The 20,109-nt window shown below is 34.9% G+C and overlaps 1 protein-coding gene across 1 annotated transcript in view; it reads right to left on the bottom strand.

The window, feature by feature from the left end:
* Positions 1-20,109, bottom strand: part of Pik3r3 (phosphoinositide-3-kinase regulatory subunit 3) — an 86,166-nt gene that overhangs the window by 20,651 nt on the left and 45,406 nt on the right. Inside the window, 6 exon segments of the mRNA XM_053743430.1 lie at positions 7,591-7,676; positions 7,679-7,715; positions 8,189-8,369; positions 17,555-17,591; positions 17,594-17,652; positions 18,186-18,294. Of these exon segments, the coding sequence (XP_053599405.1) occupies positions 7,591-7,676; positions 7,679-7,715; positions 8,189-8,369; positions 17,555-17,591; positions 17,594-17,652; positions 18,186-18,294 (509 nt within the window).

Here is a 20,109-nt window from a genome sequence, read left to right as displayed (position 1 = left end):
TCTGTGATGGGACCAATGTTAGGGAGTAAGAAGATGAAAAACTTACCAGGTCATTCATAGACTGAATCAACATAAGTGGTCAAAATAGGTGGATGATGCAATGGTCATATATACAATGTAATGTTATACAGCTATTAAATTTGTTGCTTTTTTTTCAGGACTGGAAGTCAAACTCTAGGCCTTATACATACTAGTTAAGCAATTTACCACTGAGTTACACCCCCAGTTCTGCCTCTTTTCTTCTATATGATTTAAAAGTCAAATGCATAAGAATATAGCTCAGTGACAGCACTTGCCTAGCATGTATGAGGACCTGGGTTCAATACCCGGTACTCCCCCCAAAAACACAAATGCATGAAATAATCATTATAAATCTATGTTAATAGGTAGAAAATGTGTAAAAACTTAATCTTTGATAATAACAGTATAAAGGAGGAGGGACAGAGCTATGAAGGAGCAGAGTGTTTATATAATTTTGAAAAGTTTTTGAAAAGTAAGTATATTCAAACTAATTTGGTATGAGGTTAAGATACTAATTTTAAGCACCAAGATTTCATTAAGAGAAACATTACAAAAAATACATAACAAGAAAAAAGGACTCAAAAAGGTACATTACAAAAGATAAATTAAATTCCAAAGAAAGGCAATAATGGAAGAACTGAGGAACAAAAAAACCACAAGATAAACAGAAGTCCCTCCTTACCAGCAACCAGTAATTATTCTGAAAATAAATAGGTCAAATTCCCCAACGATAAAAGAGGCACAGGCAGCAAATGTATTAAAAAACAAAACAAAGCAAAGCTATCTATATCCTGTCTACAAGAGACTTACTTCAGATACAAAGACATAAAGAGTTTAAAATAAGAGGATAGAAAAATAAATTCTGTGCAAATAGGAAACTTAAGAGAATTGTGATGGCTTACTATCCAACAAAACAGATTTTAAGTCAAAACAGCTTATGAAAAACAGAAAACAACATTATATATTGATAAAGTTTTAAGCATCAAGAAAATATAACAATCATAAACACATATGTGCCTAACAACAGAGCCCCAAACCATACAAACAAAATCAATGGAATTGAAAAAATTAAGACAGTTCTACAATAGGAGTTAGACTTCATTACCCCACATTCAATGAGACAGAAATACCAGACATAAGATGAATAAAGAAATAGAGGACTTGAGCCAGGCGTGGTAAAAGATGAATAAAGAAATAGAGGAGCATGGTGAGCTTGGTGTGGTGGCACACACCTGTAATCCCAGAAACTCAGGAGGCTGAGGCAGGAGGATCACAAATTTGAGGCCAGCCTCAGCAACTTAGCAAAGCCCTAAGCAACTTAGTGAGACTGTAAGCAACCTACTGAGATCCTGTCTCAAAAGAAAAAATAAAAGGCTGGGGACATGGCTCAGTGGTTAAGTGCCCTAGGTTTCAATCCCTGGTATCAAAAAAAAAGGAAGATTATAATCATCTCAGATGCCTGTCAATAAATGAATGGATTAAGAAATTGTGGTCTACACACACACATACACAACATGCACAAATGAACACAATGGAGTTCTACTCAGTCATAAAAATAATAAAATTATGGCATTTGCCAGTAATGGATGGAAATGGAGAATACCATGCTAAATGAAATAAGGTCAAACTTAGAAATTCATAGGCCAAATGTTTTGTCTTAACTGCAGAAGCTAGAGTAAAATAAGGAAAGAGGTAGAAAAGGACAGGATAACAAAGCTAAAAGGAAAATCAGTAATGTAGAAGAAGAAGATCAAGAGGCAGAGTGAAGGGATAGGTAAGGGGAGGCAATGCAGAATGAATTCTTAGAAAATCATTTTATGTGCATATATAAATACATGACAGGGAACCTTGCCTTTATGCATAGGTAGAAAAAGCCAAGCAAATATAAATTAATAGAGGAGTGAAAGGAAGGAGAGTAGAGGAAGGAGAATGGGAGAGGAGAGAGAGGACGGGAGGGAACACAGGGAGGAAAAAGGGGGGATCATGAATCGAAATCAAATTCCATGCATGGATGAGTTTGTCAGGATGAAGCCAACTGCTATGTATAACTATAAAGCTCTAATTTTCAAAAAAGATTATAATACTACCCAAAGCATTACACAGATTCAACACAAATCAAATGAGGAAAAAAACTTACTCTCAAATTCATAAAGAATTGAAGGGGCTGGGGATAAGCTCAGTTGGTAGAGTGCTTGCCTCCCAAGCACAAGGCCCCAGGGCTCAATCCCTAGTACCGCAAAAAAAAAAAAAAAAAAGAATTCAAAGGACTCAGAATGGTCAAAATGATATTGAGGAAGAACAAAGTTGAAGGACTTACCTTCCCCAAATCCAAAGCTAATTATAAAGTTACTATAATCAAAACAGTATGGTTAGTAAAATAAAGATAGACATAGAAGCCAAAAGAACAGAACAGCGAGCCCAGAACTAAACCTTCATATCTATGATCAGTTGATTTAACACAATCACTGAGGACTGATGGGGGAAAGAAGGCTACCTTCAAAAAAAAAACAATGCATGGAAAATGGATATTACACACAAAACAATGAAGGTGGATCCTTACACCACATAATGAAAATTAACTAAAAATGGATGGAAGAAAAACACTGAAGAAAGCATGACATCAGATTTGGCAATAATTTCACAGAAATTACACCAAAAATCTATGGCCATACCACCCTGAATGCGCCCGATCTCGTCTGATCTCGGAAGTTAAGCAGGGTCAGGCCTGGTTAGTACTTGGATGGGAGAAATTACACCAAAAGCACATACAACAAAAGAAAAAAACTAAAATTATAAATATTGGATGTACATTTTACCACATTTAATAAAGAGGGAACGAGGAGCCAGGCGCGGTGGCACATGCCTATAATCCCAGTGGTTTGGGAGGCTGAGGCAGAAAGATCATGAGTTCAAGTCAGCCTCAGCAATTTAGCAAGATTCTAAGTACTCAGTGAGACCCGGTCTCTAAATAGAGTACAAAAAAAGGCTGGAGATGTGGCTTAGTAGTTAAGTGCCCTGGTATTAAATAAATAAATAAATAGGGAACAAGAAGGAGAAGAAGAAAGAAGAGGCAAAGGAGGAAGAAGAAAGAGAAGAAAGCAAAATACATACATCATATCAGGTAAATGAAGGCTGAGGGAATTTGCTGCCAAATGATCTGTCCTACCAGAAGTATTTTAGAGTGTTCCTCAGGCTGAAGTGAAATGATACCAGAGGTAAGCCTAGATTTATAGGAAGGAAGAATTCCAGAAATGGTAAATAGTGAGTAAATACAAAAAACTTTTTTCCTTTTCTTTTTTCTAAATCTTAAAAGGTAATGAAATGATTAATGAAAATATTAGAACAATAAATTATGGGTTAACATGTAGTTGCAAAACATGACAATAATAGGAGGTGAAAACAGAACTATAAGTGCAAGATTCTTACATTTACATGATATGTGGTACAATATGAATTCTAAACAGACTGTTAAGAATGTATATTGCTATCCCTACAGCAACTAACTTTTAAAAAACTAAAGAAAGGCCTATAACTAAAAACTCAGATGCAGAATTTAAATGGAATAAAAAAAAAATTTTGGTACAAAGGAAGACAATGAAAGAACTACAGAACAACACAACAACAACAAAAACCTGGATTAAGCAAATAAAATATTTAATAGCAAAATAGTAAACACAAGCCCAGCCATATGAACAACTGTAAGAAATATAAACAGCTAATCACTCCAACTAAAAGGCAGAGGGTGTCAGGCTGGAATTTTTAAAAAACCCAGACTCAACTACAAATGGGCTATAAGAGATGCATCTTAAATATGAAGATAAAATAGACTTAAAATATATATCATGCAAAGCAGCAGCATATGAAAGCTGGTGGAGATAAAGTAAACTTCAAGACAGGAGGATTATCGGATATAAAGAGGAATATTTCACATTGATAAGGAGGTAAGCTTACCATAAATGCGTAAGCATCTAATAATGACAGAATTTCAATATATATAAAGCAAAAGTTGACAGAACTAGAAAGAGGAACAGACAGACCTGCAATCATAATTGGAGATTTGAGACCCTTTCTCAATGACAGATAAACAATTAGAAAAAAAAAAAATCAGTAATGCTACAGAACATCTGAATGACATTGTCAATCACCCTGATCTAATTGATATTTACAGCACACCATACCAAAAATTACAGAATATACAGTCTTTGTCAGTACATAAAGTTTATCAGGAGAGGCATATGCTGGGTCATACATCAATAACTTATTTTCTTTTATTTTGTTCTGGGGATTGAATCCCAAGGAGCACTTCACCACTGAGCTTCATCCCTACATTTTTTATTTGAGACAGGGTCTCACTAAATTGTGGAGACTGGCCTCTAGCTTGTGATCCTCCTGTCTCAGCCTCTCAAATCACTAGGATTACAGGCATGTGCTACCACACACCCAGCCATCAATAACTTTGAAGACTGTAACTTTAATAAGTATGTTCACTGAGAACAATGTTAAATTTAAAATAAATAATATCCTAAAAAACTCAAATACTTAGAAATTAAATAACCCATGAACAAAATAAAAAATTACAAGGGAAATGAGGAAAATATTTAAAACTGAATGAAAATGAAAATATAGTATAATAAACTGAGGAGATATACCTAAAGAATTGTTTGGGAAAATTCATACCTTTAAATGCTCATGTTAGAAAATAAAAGTTTTTTTGTTTTTTTTTGTTTGCTTGTTTGTTTGTTTTTGCAGTGCTGGGGATTGAACTCAGGACCTTGTACTTGCAAGGCAAGCACTCTACCAACTGAGTTATCTCCCCAGCCCATAAAAAAGTTTTTAAAAAACCAATGAACAAAATTTAGACTGAAAGAAAGTAGAAGAAATGAATAATAAAGAGCAGAAATTCATAAAATAGAAAGTAACCCTTCAAAAATCCATTATTGTTACCTATTAGAAAAGACCCAGGTAGGGCTGGAGTTGTGGCTCAGTGGTAGAGCACTTGCCTAGCACTGGGTTCAATCCACAACACCACATTAGAAAAACAAAATAAAGGTATTGTGTTCATCTACAACTAAAAATATACATATAAAAAGACCCAGGCAAGCTATTATTGCGGGGAGGATTCACTTGGAGTTTAGTAAAATAACACAGAGTAATGCTTCTATAAATCATTTGATGTTCAAAGTAAAGATCTTGTGTTCAAGAAATATGCAAAACAAATGCAGTTAAATGTATTTTCCCACAACACTACCAACACAAATACTACAAAGTATGAACTTCCTTGAAGACCCACACCTTCATCAAATTCCCAACACCTTGGTGAGGATGTGGGGGAAAAGGTATACTCATACATTGCTGGTGGACTGCAAATTGGTGCAACCACTCTGGAAATCAGTGTAGAGATTCCTCAGAAAATTTGGAATGAAACCACCATTTGACCCCAGTTATCCCACTCCTCGGCATTGACATGACCACATCAATGTTTATAGCAGCTCAATTCACAACCAACTAGGTGCCCTTCAACAGATGAATGAATAAAGAAAATGCAGTACATATATACAATGGAATATTAGTCATAAATAAGAATGGAATTATGGCATTTGCCAGTATATGGGCAGAACTGTAGACTATCATGCTAAGTGAAATAAGTCCATCCCAAAAAACCAAAGGCCAAATGTTCTAATATGTGGAAGCCAACTCACAATAAGCTGCAGGGAGGGAAAGAACAGAAGTTCAGTGGATTAGACTAAGGGGAATGAAGTGAAGGGAAGGGGAATGATGTGAAGGGAAGGGGAATGGGAATAGAAAAGATAGCAGAATGAATCTGATCAAACTTTCCTATGTACATATATCTCACCATCATGCATATTTACAAGACACTAATTAAAAATTATATATAAGTAAATAGAAGAAAGATCAGTAGAGCAGAGGGAAGGGAACAGGAGTAGGGCAGAATGGAAGGAAAGGGGAACTACTGGGGACTCATTTGGAGCAAATTATATTCCATGCTTTTTATAACTGCATCAAAATGAACCTAAAGCTATGTACAATTAAAAAGAACCAATAAAAAAATTCCAACATCTTTTATGTACTATGTAGTGACTTAGGTCAAATTAAAACAATCAAGTCTAGCTTTACAAAAAAAAAATCAAAGCAGTAACAGAAATATTAAGTTCTACGAAAAGAACTAGATTATTATACAGAAATTTGTTCTATATCATTGATATGATAATTAATTCTGATTATTAAGGTACTCAAATTCCTCTAATTTCCCTTTATTCACTTCTACTTCAGTAAACACCTAGATGTTAGTTCGGCACACCTGATCAAATAAAGACTACATTTATCTGTCTCTCCTGCAGCTAGTTGTACCCTACAGATGAGTGTGACCAGGCAGTAAGTTCTAGCCAGTGTGATAAAAGTGAAAGCAGTATGTACTCCTAGGAAGTCAACTTAAATAGGTAAACTTCCAGCTAGGTGTGGTGGCACAAGTTTGTAATCCCAATGACTCAGGAGGCTGAGACAGGAGAATTGGGCAAGTTCAAGGCCAGCATCAGTAATCTGCAAGGCCCTAAGCAACTTAGTGAGACCCTATCTCAAAATAAGAAAATAAGTAAACAGGTAAACTTTCTCTTTCTTTTCCTTTCTTCCTGTTTAATAGACTATAGAAGTGATATTTGAATAAAGCTAAAGTATAGCAAAGCATCAAGATAGCTTATAAATACTAACAACTGAGGAGTTGCTACAACTCCCCTGTGCTGCCCATATATATATGAAAGAACAGTAAAAACTTCTATCTGGTGGGAAAGAATGAAGGAACTTTGGATTGTGCAGAGGGGAGTGAGGGGAAGGGTGGGGGTGTGGAAATGGGAAGAACAGTGGAATGAGAAGGACATTATTACCCTATATAAATGTATGATTACACTACAGGTGTGACACTACACCATGTTCAACCAGAGGAAGAAGTTGTGTTCCACTTCTGTACAATGTGCCAAAATGCATTCTACTGTCATGTCCAACTAATTAGAACAAATTAAAAAAAAAAAAAAAAAAAAAAAAAAAAAACTTCTATCTGAAACCTTTGTTATTCAGTTTTTTGTTTTTGTTTTTTGGTCACTTACAACCAGTTAATACTTAGTAGTTAGCCAGACACAGTGGCATTTGCTTGTAATCCAAGCTACTTGAGAGGTTCAAGCAAGAGGATCACAAGTTCGAGACCAGCCTCAATAATTTGTTGAGACCCTGTCTCAAAGTAAAAATTAGGAAGAGCTGGGGAGGTAGCTGAGTGGGTTCAGTGGTAGAATACCCCTGGATTAGATCTCCAGCACCAAAAAGAAAGAGAAAGATAGAGAAAAGAAAAAAGGGGGAAAGCCATTATTAATACTAACTTAAACAAAATTATATCCTTAACCAATAAAAAAGCAAATTATAAAAGAAGGGATTTATATCATCAAGTGTCAAAAATGCTGTTTAAGATAGTAAGACAACTGAAGATCATCAAGTGAATTATAGAAATATGATGTAACTCTATCACTGTATTCCCATTAGCTTAAATAACAAAAATACACTAACCTGGGATGTTCTGGTATATTCTTCATATAGCCTATCATACTCTTTACTCTTTTCCTGATACTGAGAGTGGTACTCCTGCAGTTTTTACCTACTGCATCAATGTTATCTTCTTTTACCAACTGATCCTACACAGGGAAACAAATGAAAGAATATTAACAATTCTGACAGTTTTTCCATGTCTCTGTTTTTAAATTATATTTTAGTTTTAGAAGTTCAAGTCACTGTTCAAATTACATTAAGATCAAGCATATAAAAGCACTAAATCCTTTTGCTAACACTAAGATCAGCCTTTAAAACACATAAACATCATTAGGACTTTAAAAATTAAGAAGTAACTAAATAGAATAAATTTTAAAAAATTTTTTTAAAAGAAGTAAAGTATAAATGGGAAGCATATAAAGTTAATAAACACATGTAATAAGTTATTATGGAATGGAAGCCACAAAATAAGTTTCAATATATCTAAAAATATCTAAAACCTTAAGTAGGAAATTTTAAATGAGTAGATTCTCTTTTTTTTTTTTTAACTGATAAATAGAATCAAATGATGTTAAATAATGAATTTCTCAATAGCTATCAAGAACTTCTGTAATCATACCTGTTGGTATCTGGACACTGGGTACATAAGCTTCACATCAAGTTTGGGATTGTACTGAGCAAGAGATTCATGATGATAGTGGTTAATGAGCTCCACCACAGAATTAAATGTCAGAGGATCAGAAAAGCCATATTTACCATCCCGATGATAAATCTTTATTAACTTATTATTGCCTCCCTTCCTGTGAACAACAAGACAACATCTGTTGATTTTTTTCCTAAAATTCTACTGAAATATTACTTTCATAGGGAAATAGAAAGTTTGGTTCACATAATAAACAAGTTTTACTATGTTCATAAGGTTAGAGGCAATGAAAAGGCATTCACATAATTATGTGTGTAAAAGTATATATAATATTATTTTCAGATCTATTTATTTTACCCATAAAATACCTTGGTTGTTACAGATCAACCTATCTATACAGATTGACCTACCTGTACAGCATTCAGTATCAACAAAGTTAGCCCCAAAAGTCACTTAAGAAAAATAATTGTTTCTTTTGTTTATTTTCTGAATGAATCTTCTAATTTAAGTTCTATCAGGGATTACATATATAACTCAGTGGTAGAGTGCTTGCCTAGTATACCAAAGACCCTAGGTTGATCCCTGGCACAACACACATAAAAAAAATTAAAAAGTAATCAAGTTCCACCAATATTTTTTCAGAGAAGACAAAGACAAACTCTTTTGGACCTGTTTTTTTGGGGGGACAGGAGCCATCTCTATATGAAAGGGATAATAATCATTTGTCACACAATCACCAACATATTCAAGTTTTTTGTTAATGCACAAACATAATTAAACTGCTTGAATGATTTATGGCTGGGTAACTGATCTAGCACCTTACACTATCTTTTATACTTGTTTATAATTCTTGGAAATGAATACCTATTTAGGCTATCACAACATGTAAATGATTCAAGTTATTCAAATATTTCACAAAGCACAGCTTTTAAAGAGTCATGTATATTACATGTAATTTGGGGTTTTTAAAAATTTTTTTTAGTTTTTTATGGACCTTTATTTTATTTATTTATTATATGCAGTGCTGAGAATTGAACCCAGTACCTCACACATGCTAGGCAAATGCTCTACCACTGAGCTACAACCCCAGTCCTACAGATGTAATTTGAATCGCTCAGACCATCTTTATTTACTGAGTCATATCCAAACGGAATCTCGAAAGACAATTTATAAAACAGCAATGTTTTACAAGTCCCATATGGCATACTTTAAAACCACAGCAGGTTGATACATTATAACACAGCAAAATACTGTACCATTCCGATTCAACTTAGAGCAGCATACAAACCTAATGGAAAAAAATGATGCCTCCTTATCTGTTTAAGTCATGCTATTTCTTATACATGATAACGAGGCACTGGAATTTGTGAATGGTCAAATACAATAGGTTTGAACTTATGGACTAGTTTAAATTATTGCTTAGAAAGTAATATTTAGAGGAACACATAATCATACATAGTTACTCTAGGTGTACACTCACGTGTACTCACAATAAACACAAGCTGGTCTCCCCATTAAAGTTAAAAGGCACTCAATCATTCAAAAAAATGGATTTAACATCTACTATTACCAGAAATTATACAAAGCACTGTAGATAAAATGACAAGCCAGATATAGTCCATGATCTCACGGATCTTGAGGAACATAGATCCATCTTTCATTTTATCAAAGATTAAACAATCTTCAAAATAAAACATAAAAATGACAAGTAGATATATCAAATGTTAATAAGTCTTATGGGAAAAAATTAAGCAGACTAAAAGGAGAGAGAGTTCTAACAATGAAGGGGATGCTATTTTTATATGTTGCTCAAGGAAAACCTCTCTGCTAAGGTGACATTTGAGCAGAGTCTTAAAAGTGATGGAGCCAGCATGTGCAATATTGGAGGGGACAAAAGTGCAAAGCCCCTGGGGAAGCAGCATGTTGTAGCAAGGAAACCAGTGATGCTGGACCTGAATGAGCAGTACAGAGAGTAGCAGGACACAAGGGAGAGATGCAAAAGGAGCTTAGATCATGTAATCATAGCCTGTAGACTACTATAAGGCTTTAATTTTGTTGAGTAAAACAGGAAGACACAAGAGGGCTTTGAGCACAAGATATAACACATTTTGTGGCTTAAAAGGCTCAGTCTAGTTGATGAGTTAAGAAGAAACTGTTCAAAGTAGGGTAGAAATGGAAAGACCAAACTGGAATACTATAATAATAATCTAGGAAAAGATTTCTCATTATTCCTAGACAAGTGTAGAAGAGATAGCTAACAGAATTGATATGGGTATGAGAAAAAGAAAAAAGATGACTTCAATGTTTTTATCTTAAATAATTCAAAAAATGAAACTGTCATTATTTATTGGCATAAAGTTACATAAAAAGAACATGTTTAAAGGGGGAAAAGGTTTGATTTGAGATGCCTACTGAACATTCAAAAGCAGATGATACAGCAACCTTCTTAAAAGAGCCTGAAGTTCAGAAGTAAGGTCTGGACTAGATAATTCAGGAGTTTTCAGCCTGTGGGTGTTATCTAAAAGTGGTAATAGCTGGACATATGAAGAGGTACAAGGTCTAAATCCCAGAGTACACCAGTGTTTAGAAGTCAGGGATATGAGAAAGAACAAGCAAGGGACCAAGAGAATGACTAATGAAATAAGAGGAGAAAAGGATGACATCCTAAAATCAATTTTTTAGTTTTTAGTTTTTCACTTTTTCACAAGTTTATGTAAAAATCTTACTCCCCTCTGTCTAATCAAAAGTACCTCTATTCTTTCCTACCCACCCCCAACCATTGTGAATTATTTGGCCTTTGGTTCTTTGGGACTGGTTTACTTTGTTTAGCATGATGTTGTCCAGTTCCATCCACTTACCAGCAAATGCCATAATTTCATTCTTCTTTAAGGCTCAGTAATATTCCATTGTGTATATATACCACAACTTCTTTATCCATTCAACTTTTAAAGGACACCTAGGTTGGTTTCATAATTTAGCTATCGTAAATTGAGCTTCCATAAACATTATGTGGCCGCATCATAACAGTATGCTGATTTTAAGTCCTTTGGGTATATGCCAAGGAATAAAATAACTGGTCAAATGGTGGTTCCATTCCAAGCTTTCTGAGGAATCTCCACACCGCTTTCCAGAGTGGTTTGCACCAATTTGCAGTCCCACCAGCAATGTATGAGTGTACCTTTTTCCCCACATTTTAACCAACATAAAAATCGATTTTTGAAAAGCATTTCCACAAAGAGGAAATTATAAACAGGTCCAATGATCACTGAGTGTGGCAATAACTAAGTAACACTGACAAAATGGTTTTAGTAGAATGGTAAGGATGGAAAGCTGACTGAAATGAATTCAAGAAAATGAAAGAAAGGAAGAATAAATACCCGCAGACAACTATCTCAAGGAATACTACTGCAAACAAAAGAGAAATGGGGAAGTGGTTGGAAGGAGATATATGGTCAAGGGAACTTATCTACTTATTATTCTTAAATAAGGATAATATACCATATTTATGTTAATGGGAATGATTCAGTACAGAGACAAAAAATGTTGATTCAAAAAAGAAGACAAGATCATTCCTAGAGTGAAGTCCTTGAATGGAGTAGAGGGATGGGACAGGATCCAGTTCACAAATACAAATGTAGATCCTGAGCCAGGAATAGTGACAAGCACACTTGTTATCCCAGCGATTCAGGAGACTGAAACAAAAGGATCACAAGTTCCAGACCACCCTTAAAAACTTAGCAAGGCCCTGTCTCAAAATAAAAAATATAAAGGGTTAGGGATGTAGTTAGTAGCAGAGTGCCCCTGAGTTCAATCCCTAATACTGCCAAAAAGAAAGAAATGTAATAAACCCTGAAGAAGGACAAGAAAATCATCCACCAGAACAAGACAAGAGCAGATTATTCACATTAATCTGCAAATAGGTTTGATATCAAATGGCAAAAGGAGTATGAGGGAGTTCTCTTCTGACTGTGTCTATATTCTCAATGAAAGAGGAAGTTAACTTCTTTAATTAAAAGAGAAGGAAGAGTTGTTGATTTAAAGAGAAAAAAAGAACATATGAGATTGTCATCTAGGAAAGTGGGAGGATGAATGCATTAAGGAAATGCAGAAATTAAGCTGGGTAGTACTATAGGCCTATTTAAGGTTAGCAGTCAAGAATTCAATGTGAGACCAGTCAGTATGGTTTTGTTTTTTCCTCCACACTGAGTTGTCCAGGTAGAAGCAGGGAATATACAAGAAGAGTTGAATCTAAGTACTAGAATATGACTAGGTGACTACAATGGAGGGAGTGAGGAGCAAGTTTTTGAGAATACACTCACAAAAGTAATTTTTTTGTTTTGAGACAGAATCTCACTGTTACCCAGGCTGGTCTCAAGCTCCTGGGCTCAAGAGACTCCTCACCTCCCAAGTAGCTGGGACTACAGGTGTTGCCACCATACCCATAGCTTTCAACAAGAGTAATTTAAATAATGGACCATGGACCGGAAGCAGAAGAGGAAAGAAGAGAAGACATGGAGAATTAAGAAATGGTGAATTTTTAATTATATGTCTGTCTGTCTCCACCCCCACCTCATTTCAATCTTCTTGAACAGAGGAATATATTGCTCCAGGTATTCAACTATCTGGCCCAATGCTTAGCAGTTAGACATTCTTAAAGATTTGTTAAAATCCATATTTTCTATAATGAATACTATTTACTGATTTAAACAATAATCGTAACTGAACTGAAAAACTTCCTCATTACCCATTCTCTGTAGTCTAATTTCACTTATTCTTTTTGTTTGAGTATCATCAATGACTTCTGCTAAATCCACACTCTATTCCCTAGACTCCAGGACTTTCCCTTCTTAGTATTTCCTTCCCTCATGACTTTTTTTTGGTACCAGGGACTGAACACAGGGGCGCTTAACCACCGAATCACATCCCTGTCCTTTTTTATATTTTATTTAGAGATAGAGTCCCATTGAGTTGCTTAGGCCTAAGTTACTGAGGCTGGTTTTGAACTCGAGAGTCTCCTACCTTAGCCTCCTGAGCTCTCCCATGACTTTGATGACACTATTTTTTGCTTTTGACTTCTCAAACTATTCTTCCTCTTTTTCCTGACCCAAACACCATTATTCCTTCAAAAAAAATTTTTTTTCCTTCAGTCTCTACCCTATTTTCCCACTACACACTCTTCTTAAAATCACATTTATGGGGCTGGGAATGTGGCTCAGTGGTAAAGCGCTTGCCTAGCATGTGTGAGGTCCTGAGTTCAATCCCCAGCACTGCCAAATAAATACATATATAAATAAACAAATAAATAAATAAGTAAATCCCATCTATTCTACACATTGTATCCTGGTTCTTTTTATGGTTCTATACTTTTCCTAAGCATTAAACCCACATTTCTAGCTATATCCTTGACACAATTTTTACCTGGCAATTTTGGAACAGCTAAACATCAACATATATCCCTTCTTTATAATAGAACAACTACTCCCAACTTTCCTATTTCTATAAATGGCACTTTCATTCAAAGTCTAGCAGGTTCTAACCACAGTCATCTTCATTCTATGGCCAAACTCCTCTCTTTTGGTCTTAACTCCACATTAGCTTTTAAGTCCTCAACTCCTTTCCTTGAGCCACTATCCTATAAAATGCATTCAATCATTTGATCATATCTTTCCTTTGCTTGAAACCCTTTATTTATTTATTTAGTTTATTTATTTATTTATTTATTTTGCACCTAGAAATAAATTCAAATTCTTTCCCATGGCTCATTAAGCTTTCTGAGATCTTGCTCCCTCTTACTTTCAGCTTCATCACCTACTACTCTTCTGGTTCACACTGTGAAACAACCACAAATTGTCTTTGTATTCATGTGATCTATTAAACTTTCCAAAATCGGTGTCTTTGCATTTTCTGTTCCCATTCCCTGGAACACTTTTCTGGCTGACTCTTTCTAATCCATCAGTTCTCCCCTTATGCCCTTCTTCAACTCCCTAACCCCATATTCTCTGTCACATGTGCTCCCTATATTGTGCTTTATATACTACGAAATATTCTCTCTCCCCCTGTCTCTTTTTTAGTGTGTATGTCAGGGTACTGGGGACCAAACTAAGGGGCGCTTTACCACTAAAGCTACAACCCCAGCCCTTTTTATTTTGACACAGGGTCTCAGTAAGTTACCAAAGCTGGCCTCAAACTGTAATTTGTCCACGTTTTGCTCCAAGGCACCACTGTGCCCAGGACATTTTTTTTTTTTTTTTAATGTGTCTCCTTTGTCTTCTCAGTCCTCTTTGCCACTAAGAATATACACACAAGAAGAGAGAGGCCATGTCTGTCTTGTTCATCATTTCTTTGTCTAGTGCCTAGAACACTGTGGGTACTCAATAACCATTAAATTATTAAGAATAATCCTATTCTGAATCACTATTATCTCTTAATTTGTAACAGCCTTCTAAGTCTTTACTAGTACCCATCCTCTTTATTCTTTTTATTAAAATAGTGATTACAACTTCCCTGCTGAAAAAAATGAAATAGTTCCTCCCTGCCTACCTATAATATTAAATACAAACTCCAAGTTTTAGAATTCAAGGTGCTTTTCAATTTGACCCCTTTCCAATCTTCTAACCCCTACCACTTCTCCTCCTTATGAACTTTATCCTCTAACTAAATGGGTCTCTATCTCAAAAAATATGTCTGCAATTTCTACTTCCATATCTTTGCTTCTACTGTAATTTATTCCTGCAACTCCTCTCCTCTTTTCTCTATGTCCAAATCTTTCCCCTGCTCCAAGCTACAATGCAAATGCAATTTGCTCCATGGAGGTTACCTTTCTACATTCTCTTAACAAAATAAATCCTTTTTTCTTTCAGTCCCCAAAACATATTGTTTGAATCTCTGCTATTAGTGTAGTTCATGTCAAGCAGTTTTCTTATTCCCTTTGTCCTCACTAGCCTATGTGATCCTTCAGACAGTTTTAATTCATTGTTAGATGCCCTGCAGAGTAACAAGTACTGAGCTGTAAGCATTTATTAAATTCGGTTAAGACTATCCTTTTCTTCCTAGCAAAATCTATCAAAACCCCCTTCGACTGTTATTTTCTCTGAGAAACCCTCTTTATCCTTTGTCTTATTTAATCTGTCCACTCAGATTATTTACTGACCACATACTATATGTCAGATGTTATGCTAGATATGTGAAAATCTTAAAACATTCTTAACTGATAAATAAACAAAATGTTTTATAGACATATAATAAAATATTATTCAGTCTTAAAAGTAATGAATTCTGATATGATGTAAACCTGAAGATACTGTGCTGAGGAATAAGCCAGATATAAAAGGATAAATATTGTATGAGTCTACTTATATAAGCTACCTTGAATAGTCAAATTTGTAGAATAATGATTACCACGTGTTAAAGGCAGAACTCTGATATAATACTTAGCATACTGCATTAAAGTACAGTGTATGTGTCTTCTATTCCAATATACACACTTGTATTATAAACTCTTAAACATAAAACTTTGCCTTATGCAGATCCATATTCCCAATCCTTTCACAGTAATTAGTATAAAGATAACCCTCTGTATTTTACACCTGACCAACAATAAAATGACTGCCTCAAAGAAAGATACTAGCTCCCCATATCCAGAAGATCATATGGCTCTTTTTGAGAAAAACTAGTCAAGGAATTTCTACATCCAGAGAAAGCCAGTTGAATTAAATTAATCCCTTTCAATTGTAGAACTCTAGCATAAATTTTCAAGGTAGCTCAAGATCAGCGAGCAGTAAGGAAGATCCTTTCTTGTCTTTATTCCCAAGGAGTACTATAACTTCAGTTGTTATATAAACTCTGCAGGCTCTTTTCTCATCCATAGATATAAGTTGTTGCTTTAGTTATGTGTAATTAGGAATCTAGATGTAAAACAGCATCTTTTTTTAAAAAATATTTTTTTTAGTTGTCAATGGACCTTTATTTTTTTTTTTTTTTATTTATTTGTGGTGCTGAGAATGGAACCCAGTGCTTCACACATGCTAGGCAAGCCTTCTACCACTGAGCTACAACTCAGCCCTAAAATAGCATTTTAATGTGATATTTAAATCATTTTTCAAAACTTTTTTTAGGCAGGCACAGTGATATACACCTGTAATTCCAACAGCTCAGAAGGCTGAGGAAGGAGGATCATTAATTCAAAGTCAACCTCAGCAACTTATCAAGGCTCTAAGCAGAACCTGTCTCTAAATACAATATAAAAAAGGGTTGGAGATATAGTTCAATGGTTAAGCACTCCTGAGTTCGATACCTGGTGCCAAAAAAACAAAAAAAAAGCCTTTTTTAAAAAAAATAACATTTTCCAAAGCCAGGCACAATGGTATGTATCTGTAATCCCAGCTACTGAGGAGGCTAAGGTAAGAGAAGCACTTCAGCCAGGAGTTTGAGGGCCATTCTGAACAACAGAAAAGAACTTGAGGTATGGCTCAGTGGTAGAATACTACAGTGCAAGAGGCCTTGGGTTCAACCCCCATCATTGCTAACAAAATAAATAAATAATACATATTATAAAAAGAAATTACAAATCTTTATTGCAAATGAGTATTTTAATCTTTAGAGTTAAATATGGATATAGAGCTAATGCAGTTTTTCTTAACCTCTGTTTAATATATATCCTATCTCTAGAAGTGTAAAAGTCATACATTTACCATTTAAGAGATTCTAATGTACCCACATGGAAGGCATGGCACCGGCTGAGAATTGCTTTATCTTCTACATGTATTCATCAGCCAAAATTATATTGAGTTCCACTTTCTAAGACTGTATTAAGGGGCTGGGGTTGTGGCTCAGTGGTAGAGTGCTTGCCTAGCATGTGTAAGACACTGAATTTGATTCTTAGAACCACATATAAATAAATAAATAAAATAAAGGTTCATCACAACTAAAATATATACATATGTATAAAAAGACTACATTAAGGAAAACAATAGGATTACTGGAGAGATAATCCATTAATAACCTTAGGCTATCCCCATGACTTCTACACTTTGTTAATAAGGTCAACTGTATTCTTCTTATTCCATATAGGGATTTTAGCCTTTTCATTTTTTGCTATATAAAAAAATTTGCCATTTTTATATAAGATATTCAAATATTACTGCACAGAAATAAGATATTTTTGTGGTGCTGGGGCAGAAATAAGATTTTAAAAAAAGAAAAAAGCCAAACAACTGATAATTACATATCTGAATTAAATAAAAATATGAAAAATAGGCTTATGAATACTTAAATAAATTCAGAATTCTCCATAAACCCTGAACTAAAATAATACTAGGAGAATGCTAGCCAAAATGTACTTACCTCAAAGTCAAAGTATAATCTCCCTGCATTTTGTTGAGGCATCTCGGACCAAGAAGGTACCATCTGGCATATCCCGTAATTTGTCATTTACCTCCTCCCTGAAGAACAGAATTACGGGATTTACAGGAAAAATGAAACACTAAGCATTAGTTTGTGTTCATATGATATTACCAAGATGTGGGGCCAGGGGAGTGGGAAAGATGGTGGAATATGATTGACATCATTAACCTAGGTACCTGTATGATTGCACAAATGGTATGAACTCTACATCATGTACAATCAGAGAAATTAATAGTTTTGCTCATTAGTGTACAATGAATCAAAATGCATTCTGCTGTCATGTATAACTAATTAGAATAAATAAAAATTAAAATTTTTAAAATGAGTTTTTAAAAAAACTGCACTCAACCAATCATGATGGTGAATGCTTGTAACCCCAGCAACTCGGGAGCTGAGGTAAGAGGACTGCAAGTTCAAGGGACAGCCTTGGCAATTTAGACAGACTGTCTGAAAAAAAGAAAAAAAAAGGACTGCGGATGTAGCTCAGTGATAGAGTTGCCCCTGGATTCCATCCCTAGTATACCCTCCTCAAAGAGAAAACCTGCACTCAACTATAGTAAATTCTAGTTACCTGGAAATATCTCCCCAATACCATTCTGCATCCTGAAGAGAAATGGAACTGTCCTTCATTCCATTTGTAACTGCTGAAGTCATTGGCTTAGGTGGCTTTGGTGGAAGAGCTAGAAGAGAAATGAATATCATTTTGCATATATAAATTACTATTTGTTTTCTCATTTTTTCAGTCAGCTTTTTTCTGGGTATAGAACCCAGGCACACTTTTACCTCTGAGCTACATCCCCGGCCCTTTATCATTTTATTTTGAAACAGGATCTCACTAAATTGCTCAGTTGAACCTAAAAGTCGGTATCCTCCCACCTCAGCCTCTCAAACTGCTGGGATTACAAACCTGTGTCAGCATGCCCAGTTCAGGAGCAGTTCCTTAACCAAAAATATTAAGATTGAAATAGTTAACTGGTGCAGCAGTTCACACTTGTAATCCAGGGACTCAGAGCAGGAGGATAACTAGTTCAAGGCCTCAGCAATTTATTGAGACTTTGTCTCAAAATTAAAAATAAAAAGGGCTAGGGAGGTAACTCGGTAGTAGAGCACCCCTGGGTTCAATCCCCAGTATCAGAGTAGGGGAAAATTTTTCAGACAATTATCAATCAAATTAAGTGTTATTTATGTTTAATGCTATCCAAAGAAGGAGTCTTTTCGAAACTCTACCAATAATTGCCTAAAATGTAAAAATTTCAAGCTATTTACATTTTTTCCTCCTTATAAAGTGACCTTTAATTCAATAAACTGTACTATCATCCAAAAACACAGTAAAGCCCCTTCCCAAACAATTCATTCAAAGTTACTAAGTAGGCTGGGCAAGGTGACATTCACCTATAATCCCGGCAACTCTGGGAGCTGAGACAAGAGTATCACAAGTTCCAGGTCAGCCTCAGCAACTTAGTGAGACCCTGCATCAAAATAAATATAAAGGGCCGCAGATGTAGCTCAGTGGTAAAGAGCCCTGGGGTTCAATTCCCAGTAACAACAACAATAATAAAAAAACCACCAAGAAACTAAAAACAACAAATGGGAGAAAAATTTTGAAAATACATCTGATAATATATCTGTAAATATTTTTTAAAATACAGATAAGAACCTCTCTAAAATACCTGAAGAATTCTTGAAACTCAATAATCAAGAGCAAATGACCCATTTTAAAAATGGCCGAAGGATCTACATAGATGATCTCTAAAAGAAGATATACAGATGGACAATAAGCTGTGTAAAGATGCTCAACATAATAAGCCATCAGAGAAATGCAAAAACCACAAGGATACACATCACACCCAGTAAGATGATTTTAATTAAAAAAAATACAGTAATAACAAGTGTGAGTGAAGATGCAGAGAAATTGGAACTCTTATACACTGCTGTTGGGAATGCAAAAATGATGCAATTTCTTGGAAAAGCAGTCTGGTAATTTCTCAAAAGGTAAACAAAGAGTCACCATAGGACTCTCCAATTTCACTCCTATGTACATATCCTCTAAAATGAAACATACATCCACAAAAATACTTGTACGTGAATGTTCACAGCAGCACTACTTATAATATAAAAAATGTATCGACAGATGAATTAATATGATATAAAATATGTGCACATTAGAATATTATCAATAAGAAGAACTGAAGTACTATATATAATACAACATTGATAAAACTAGAAATTAGATTAATGTTACCTAGACTAAGGGGCTAAGAGGGAATAAGACATCACTATCAACATATACGAGATTTATTGTAGGGTAATTGAAAATGTTCCAAATTGGTTGTGATGATGATAGTACAACTCCATGAATATAATAAAAATCATTACATTATACTATGTGTGTGGACTATATGTTAAGTGAATTACATATCAATATAGTTGTTAGCCAGACACAGTACAGCACTCGGATAATCCTAGCTACTCAGAAGACTGAGGTAGGAGGATTG

Source organism: Sciurus carolinensis, chromosome 1 (genome assembly GCF_902686445.1).
Source record: "Sciurus carolinensis chromosome 1, mSciCar1.2, whole genome shotgun sequence".
NCBI classification, from domain to species: Eukaryota; Metazoa; Chordata; class Mammalia; order Rodentia; family Sciuridae; genus Sciurus; species Sciurus carolinensis.
Note: the sequence above shows the minus strand (reverse complement) of the source record. Positions and strands in the feature narration are given on the sequence as shown.